This window comes from Apostichopus japonicus, chromosome 4 (genome assembly GCF_037975245.1).
Source record: "Apostichopus japonicus isolate 1M-3 chromosome 4, ASM3797524v1, whole genome shotgun sequence".
NCBI lineage: Eukaryota > Metazoa > Echinodermata > Holothuroidea > Aspidochirotida > Stichopodidae > Apostichopus > Apostichopus japonicus.
Genome location: NC_092564.1, coordinates 14,021,873 through 14,030,935, shown reverse-complemented (window position 1 = coordinate 14,030,935; position 9,063 = coordinate 14,021,873). Strand labels below are relative to the sequence as shown.

General features: G+C 40.9%; 1 protein-coding gene across 1 annotated transcript; it reads right to left on the bottom strand.

Annotated features, from left to right (window-relative positions):
• Positions 1 to 366: 366 nt before the first annotated feature.
• LOC139966524 (NAD(P) transhydrogenase, mitochondrial-like) lies at positions 367 to 8,436 on the bottom strand. Its single transcript, XM_071969640.1, has 2 exons — positions 8,272 to 8,436; positions 367 to 5,426 (listed from the first exon to the last, which is right to left on the bottom strand). The coding sequence occupies exon 2, from the start codon at positions 5,415 to 5,417 to the stop codon at positions 2,217 to 2,219; it is 3,201 nt and encodes a 1,066-aa protein (XP_071825741.1). The 5' UTR covers positions 5,418 to 5,426; positions 8,272 to 8,436; the 3' UTR covers positions 367 to 2,216.
• Between the last annotated feature and the right edge of the window lie 627 nt (positions 8,437 to 9,063).

Sequence of the window (9,063 nt, the reverse complement as noted above, 5' to 3'; positions counted from 1 at the left end):
CCTTTGCAAAAAGTTTTTGTTAGAGTAAATTTTTTTAACACAATTTTCATCTGGGGGGCATGATTTTTTGGGGGGAGAGCACATGCCCCCCTCCCCTTGGCGACGCAACTGCTACACAGTGGAACAATTGCAAAATAAATAATTCTGAATCTTCATGGTAGATTTAAAGGACACTATCAAAAACACTGCATGTAACAATGCCAGCCAGCCAGGGGTAAAACAGTATCCGTGGCTAGTGTGGGATAGATAATACCTCAAGATCCTGATACCTGCTGATGAAAAACATAGAAAGCAGATAGCGAAAGACCACATAAACAACATAGTAAACAAAAGATAACAACAGAGTCAATAAATGAGAACAAATAGTTTGAAATTTTGAAATATATTTTTTCTCACTCTTTTCACTTCACACTATGAATTGAATGTTTTGGGCCCATGTTGACCAGTGCATGTCCAAACACTGTCACTGACATATTATGTGCACACATCAAAGCAGTGATGCCATTATCATAATTAATACTATTTGTGAACCTTTCAATGATACGATGAGTGTTTCAATGGCACATACATCCTAGACATTTTCTTTACTCCTTACAATTGATCCTTTTTAACTTGCATTGTTTTTTTTTAATCTTTTGCATCAGAGGTATTTTTGTCTTTGCCTTGTGCTTCAGATAAAATGGAAGATGCAAACGAAAACCAGGTCGCTACGACATTTACAGCAACCCTTACACAGGTGAGTGTGGTATATATTAAAACATGATTCTTATCCAATCTTTCCCTCTCAAATAAATTTGATGAACTGATGTGACACAATCACATATCATCTGAAATTGTGCTTACTTAAGTGGGTCATGTAACAACAACACCTAGCACACAAGTTATTTAGACATACAATGTTATAGTTTACAAGACCAAACCATAACCAAACCTACATGTGTACTTCAGAACTGATATATGTCCTTCAAAATAACCCCCAAATTCCTCCCTGATTTATACTGACAACTTGTACAACACATTACATCACAAAGCTATAACTCTTTTCCCCACCCCCACCCAACCCCTCCTTATTCCAAATTTCCAACTATTCAAACCTCACCATTGCATCCATGTTAGCTGGTTAATTCACAAAAACCACAAATTTAAACCAATATTTTGAAAACTATTACCCCTTATCCATCCTTCTTCACCCCATGTTAACCCCCCTCCCCCACTTTACCTGCCCAATTCCTCATCTAATGGGGATCTGCGACTGCTTTACCATATGCTTCACTATACCATGAGTAATTCCACAAAGCTGTACTATGACAGGTCACGAGGTATTCCATTCACAACTCGATTTCATCTTATAGTTTACACAAGGACTATAGGGTTATTTGGTCATAATGAATAAAAGCTGAGCCAGCTGAATAGTTTCCATTTACAACAAATATTAGCATTTTGATCACTGCACAGATAGTTTATCAACCTTTCTTTTACTGTACTGCACAGTGAGTGAGAGGTCACAGGCAACAGGCAATGAAGGCAACTTTGTGCAAAGTTCACCAGCTTCATCTACAGCCAATCGTTAGAGTACGATTTATAACCTTTCCAAGACTACTACAGTGATAACATAATGACATAAACACTGTATTGACATTAGTATGTTGCTGTTGCATAAAAGCTCCAAAGTTCATGTTAGAGAGCCAGTCTTTCTTGACTGGGAATGGGTTATATTCTGAACTACTCACACATGGCACACTAAGGATGGTTTAGTTGTGGTGGACTAAAACAATACATGCAGATGTAATACAACCTGTTACAGGGGTAAAGAGCACAAGAGCATAATTTGTGGTCATCTCTCTTGAAAAGAAAATTTTACAGGAAAACAAACTTATGATTGACTGCCATTACCTCATTTTTCAGTCACTCTCTGCTGAAAACCCTACACATCTCTTAGAATAACAGAGAAATTTTCCCACAAGTCTGTTAAAGGTACCGTGAAAAAATTAAACACAACAAACAACCTGTATACTACTTCAGCCAGTGCATTAAACATTATTTTTTTTAACATGTTAAACTCTACTTCATGGAAAACAAGTTTTTTTTTTCTCCTTTAATACTTTAATGTATCCACTCTCTGCAAAGACCATTTTGGGACTAACTTTGCAATTGAAGATAAGCAATACCAACCCAAGCGATAAAAGGTGACAAAGTTAAACCATTGGTTACTTCTATCAACTCTCATAGCGTGAACGAATCTGGGTTAAGAGTGCATCGCAAGTTTTCTTGGCATCGCCCAACAACATGGACGTATTTTCTTTGAAAAAGATTGGGTTGTCGACTGCGGCGTAGCCGACGCCGAGCGTCCTTTTCATCACGATGACATCTTTAGAGTCCCACACTCTGAGGACCGGCATGCCTGCGATGATCGAATTAGGATCTTCCTCGGCAGCCGAGTTGACGGTGTCGTTAGCGCCGATCACTAATGTGAGGTCAGTTTTCGGGAAATCTTCATTGATTTCATCCATTTCTAACACAACATCATAGGGAACCCCAGCCTCTGCTAACAACACATTCAACTGACCGGGCATACGTCCGGCCACTGGGTGAATACCAAACCTCACATTCTTACCCTTCTTTTTTAGGAGGGTAACCATCTCTGCGATTGGATACTGGGCCTGAGCTACGCAGAGACCGTACCCGGGAGTTATGATGATATTTTTGGCATCTGAAATTAAATCTATTGCATTATCCACATTTATTTCGGTGTGGGTGCCCTCGATCGCCATAGGCTTACCTCCAGCGGTAGACTTTGTTCCGTAACCTCCAAAGATTACATTTGCTAGAGACCTGTTCATTGCCTTGCACATGATATAGGACAAAATGGCACCCGAAGAGCCAATCATTGCTCCTACTATCGTCATCAAGTTGTTATCTAACATGAAGCCTTCTGCACAGAGGGCCCACCCACTGTAGCTATTCAACACTGTGATGACCACTGGCATATCAGCTCCACCGATAGCCATGGTCAAGGTCACACCCATCAAGGAGGACAGAATTGATGTGGTGGTGAGACAACCCATGTCTGCCATGTAACCAGGGTTTGTCATGAAATAAGACATGGCGCCAACATTGGTGGCAAACAGCCCAGCATTGAGGACATTGCGACCAGGCATCAGCAAAGGTGCAGAGTTCAGAAAGCCCTGCAGTTTGCCATATGCCACCAGGGAACCTGTGAAAGTGACTCCACCAATGTAGGTACCAAGGAATACAAATGCCTTAGCCATCATCATGGATGGGTCAGTGGCATAGTGTGCTGCCTCATTCATGTAAGTAGCCACACAAGTCAAGACAGCAGCTAAACCAACAAAACTGTGGAAAGCAGCGACCAACTGGGGAAGGTCAGTAATGGCAACCCGTTTGGCTATGACAGATCCAATCAGCCCACCGCCGCCGATACACATCCCCATTTGGGTCAACAGCTCTGGTGAAGCTTTCACACCCATGAGGGTTGCCATCATGCCAATACTTACACCTATTATGCCCAGTGCATTGCCCTGTCTGGATGTCACCTGTGAGGACAAGCCACTCAGAGCCCCGACACAACATAACGAGCCAGCCAGGTATGCGAGGGTCTGCAGGTCGTAGCCAGACAGCTGTCCTGCTCCGTATGTACCCAGAGCAGCAAGTCCTGGTAGAAGGTAGAGGTAATTGTACTCTGGGGGGTCAGTAGGACGTCTGAACATGTCCAACATCCTCTGAGTGACCAAGAAACCACCAAAGATGTTGATGGAGGACATGAAGGTGGCTAAAGCTGCCAGGGTTGCAGCAGAACTATCGGGATACAGACCTCCACTCATGCACAGCAAACCTCCTACCGCCGTGATACCCGAGATGGCATTTGTGACGGACATAAGTGGACTGTGAAGGGCGGGAGTGACCCCCCAGACGGTATGATAGCCCACAATACCAGCTAAACAGAATGTTGTCATCATTGTGTTGAATTGCAACCCAGGGGAGATAAGCCCTAGGCCATGTAATGCACTTAAACCAGTAGTGTACACAACAGCTTTAGTCAATTTCTCATTAAATGGGTTCACAGGCTCTGGCTCAGCTGCTGCTGCAGTGGGTGTTGTGGCGACCGGGGCCTGGGGGACCACTTTTGGAGGTGGAGGGGGCCACATCATTTGACCGTTGTGAAGAATAATTGATCCTCTAACTACTTCATCTTCTAAATTAATATCAAAGTGACCTTTAGGCCCAATAGACAAGAGAAACTTTGTAATATTATTACCGTACAGTGTACTCGACTGTGTGGGAAGCCGACTGGGTAGGTCAGTGTAGCCAATGTGCGTCACTCCTTTGTACTTGTACAGCTCGTTCGGTTTGGTCGTCTCGATGTTTCCCCCGGCCTCGGCTGCGAGGTCTACCACGACAGAACCTTCTTTCATGTCTTCGATCATTTCTCTGGTGATCAGCTTAGGAGCTGGCTTACCTGGTATCAAAGCTGTCGTGACCACAATATCAACATCTTTACATTGCTTGTGGAAAAGGTCCATCTCAGCTTTGATAAACTCTGGGGACATTTCTTTGGCATATCCACCTGTTCCTTCACCGGATTCTTCATATTCCAGTTCAAGAAATTCAGCTCCGAGTGATTCCACCTGCTCTTTAACAGCAGCTCTGGTATCAAAACCCCTGACTACTGCGCCCATATTTTTGGCGGTACCTATTGCCGACAGTCCTGCAACACCACCACCAATTACAAGCATCTTAGCAGGTGGCACCTTACCAGCCGCAGTGATCTGGCCCGTGAAGAATCGTCCAAAATTGTTGGCAGCCTCTATGACTCCTTTATATCCTGCTATATTTGCCATAGAGCTGAGAGCATCAAAGACCTGCGCTCTGCTGATACGGGGTACGCAGTCCATCCCAAACAATGTCGCCTTTCTGGTGGCCAGTTTGTCCAGGAGGTCTTTATTTTGAGCCGGATACACAAAGCTGATCAAGTTTGAGCCTTCTTTGAGTAAGTCAATCTCTTCTACTGCAGGAGACCTTACTTTAAGAACAATGTCCGCACCGAAGGCTTCCACTTTACTCTTGATTTTTGCCCCCGCCTCTTCATAGTCTTTATTGGTAAAGTTAGCTGCGGCTCCTGCCCCATCTTCGACATTAACAGAGAATCCCTCTTTGATGAGAGTCTTTACAGCTGCCGGTGTCACAGCTACTCTGCACTCTTTGGTAAAGGATTCCTTTGGAACACCAATGGTTAGATTACTACACGGGATCCCTTTAGGGGCTGGGGCAGGCTCCTTCTCTGCATATTTGAGAGTTGCTGTGCGAAATCCTCGCCTCTTCAGTGCCTCGGGGAATCGCTGAACCTTGCAGGCAGAGAATTTGTCCACCCGGTGGACAAGTGGTAGTAACCGAAACATGTTAGCTCTCTGTATGATAAAAATACAAAGATATGAAATTTGTGAATTTCAGGACAGGATAGGTAGGATACAGGACTGAGTAGAAATCTTGCATTACTGATACCAATGCTCAATCAAGTAGATGAAAGAGTAAAACAAAAGCTAAGGTGTTATAAATATGGATTGTTTCAGAAAACTTTACCCAATGAAGTTGTTAAAAACTCAGACAGCTGAACAGAACCCACAGACACCTTGAGTGTACTTTCTTACCTCCTTAACACTCTGTATCTTGTAGTCAATAGTAATGATCAATAAAAACCAAGGTTTGTTAATTGTTTAATCCAACTGACAAATAACAGATAATCTAGATAATAGGGTTTATGTAAATGAGGTTGAGACCCTTAACAACTGCATCACAAGTGTTTTTTTGTTTTGCGTTTGTTTTCTTTTCCTTCACAAATGCATAAACAGAAATTGGTAAATATGGCTTCATTGCTTGAAATGTTTCAACCACTTGACATTTTTTAAATGGAAGTAACGTCAGGGGAACAGATTACGATATTATTCAATACTCACAGCACATGACACACTGTAGAATAGCAAGCATATATGTCATATTAGTCTAGATAATATCAGTCAGATATGTATTTACTAGTCACTTTAACTTTAAAACTTTGGTCTCAGCACAACCAGGCAATCGATAAGATACTCTGTCAGAGCATAACTTAAGTAAATACCAGTCTTTCCCTCTACTTAACTGTTTGCAATTATCATTATCTATATTGAATAGACATCAGCTATCAATTGAGTGAGATAGTGACCTACTTAACACCATTTACCAATCTGATATTGTGAGATATAGAGTTGGGATTGAATATTTGGCAAGTTGAATATAAAGTATTGTATTCTACCAGACAATCTGCTAATATTCTTGTGTTTGATTGCAACATCATAGAAACCCTTTAGTCTTTTTCTCTAAAAAGAATACCATTATCAAGTCATTAATTATGAAGTCCTAGGTTTTTGTTGTAAGTGTGTTTTGCCTGAAGCCAATGGACAAGATAGATTTTAGTAAAATGAATGTAACACATTTCAACTTGGTCAATCCGAACAAGTTTGAACCCGAGACGAAAATTTTGCTCCGATGCCCTCTGTCCTGAGTGCCCTGCTGAGGTTATGCAGCAAGTCACACAAGAAAGAGTTGCATGCAGGCTCAGCAGCCTACATTAACTCAGCTAAATTTTAGGCCACACCATATTATTGTATGATGACAGGTTTCTTGTCGTTTTTTTGTGCATTCTACCTTAATGTTTTCAAAGCACATTCACAAGGTGTATATTGAGTTGTCAGACATTCACCATCACTATTGATTTGATTCATTACTCATGCTTACACCATTACAATATGATATGATATGTTTTCTGTCATTCTTGTACAAACCACACATGATTGAGTTAAATTGTAGATAATCATGCAGTTACATTGTTCTTTAGTCATTATTAGGTATTTCCTCATTTGCTCTGGTTCAGGGCATACAATCAAGACATACACACAATTTGCGAGTGTGAACCAATGCTCTGACTTCATTGGTGATCCCACATGATTTTAATGTGCATTGCTCTTAATGATTTAGGTTTATCCAAATTTCCAGTTGCCTAGGTAAAAAGATGTGATAATTTCACATTATTAATCATAAGTTTTCTTGTAATCTCATACTAGTCATAGTAATGCCAATACCTTAAAGGGTGTGAAGACATGCGCACCAAGAAACATCTCATGCTGATAATCTGACCTAGTTTCGAATGAGGTGTAACAGAAGTGTTAGACACCACCATCGATCCCAGAAAATACACACACAGCTTGCTACCGTCTATAATTAGACACTAGTGTACAGTCAATACATACAGCTACGTTCAATACCCACAACACAGTGAACATAGCAGCGATGGACATCTCAGGTCTAGATAAAAGATAACAAGGTATCATGTTTCATTACTGTCTGCATTTTGTAGTGACAAAATGGAAACTTCACTTGCAAGCAACGGAAAGTTAACTTTTTTCAGAGCGCGGCACGCGGTTTGGGGCGAGTCTTCTATGCCATTAAGTTAGGTCACAATAAGCTAAGTTAAGTTTGCCTTAGGCTATACTACATATTGAGGTCTTGCCATTTGCTCATGCATGAATTCAATCAATGTTTCGAACAAGAACCATTACTATGTTTGCTAAAATGCTAGGAAACAAAGGCAAGACCAGATGATATAGGAAACAATTTGGTTTTTATAGTTGTTTCATCTCCACAAATGGGAAATTTTTTTGGCAAAAAAGGCATATCATCATGATTATATAGGTCATACAGTACCTGCATGGTGTCAAATGAACTGTCGAGGCAAAATGCAACTTGAAAATCAGAAGTTGGACTCAAGAGGGTAACAGCTAGGCTAGCCGTATTTGTTACTTGGGCTAGGACTGGCAGATGTACAGTATGCCATGGCTCAAACTTCAAAGCTAGAATTTTAAAATGGCCTAATTTAGTGCCCATTATATCGAAATGACTGCTGATTTCGAGAATAGGGAACAACACATAGTATGTTGGACCTTCGGCCCCTTTATCAATTACTTATGCTATGTTAAGATTATTGTAGCCGAAATATAGGTCTATGTTAATGCTTATGCTATCGATTATATAGGTCTAACAGTAACAGTAACTCTAGCACTAACACTAACACTACAGTAACAACAGTCTAACAGTAGTTATATGTCACAGGCATAATGGAAATTTGAAATTACAGGAGTGACAACAGTAACATATTTTCAAGAATGCTAAATCATATTGATTACACCTTGAAATATCAACCAACACGAAGCTTTTACGTACAGAAAAGATTGTTTCTTCGAGATCTAACAACAGCCGGGTATCGGTGACTTCAGCAGCCCTGTATCAGCAGTGCATACATAGGCTGCATATACGTTCAATCACGCGGTAGGGTACGGGTTAGCAACTACTTTTCTCAGCATTAACTTTGACACAACTACGCTGACATGCCATTGTCTTTAACACACGTATGTACATGCTTGGTGACGGAAGAATAAATCGTACACCTTAAAGGACAATATTAATATTTATGAACTTACGTCACTGCATTGTTCCGTACGCACGGATTGACTAAAATGGTATGGGTAAAACAGTAAATGACACTTTTATTGTGACATTGAGAACGCGGTGTATTGCCTGTTCGCTCAGACATCCCAAAGATTGTAAAACCAAATATTTCAGTAACATCTCTTCTCACAAGTTTTCAATAGGGTCAGGAAAGGGGTCGAATTAAGTTGGTCAAACCTCCCTTCATTTCAATTTATGACACAAAATTGGAAATATACCATGAACTTATAAGTATAACCTATATAGGCTCCTATGATTTTCACCATGGAACTGTCAGAGGAATTTTTTTGAGAATAGGGCCAATTACTACAACATCCTAGTGAAAGTTGCCTGGTCAGATGGCGACTACGTAGAGCTGTACATCTCTTGAGGTCATGCAGTTAGTTGGCCCAGTGAAATATGGGGAGAGGGGAGGGATAAATACTATCTCTTCTCATTTTCATACTATATATTAAGAAAAATATTAAATCAAAAAGGGACCCAGTGACATATTTCGATCACCCTTGC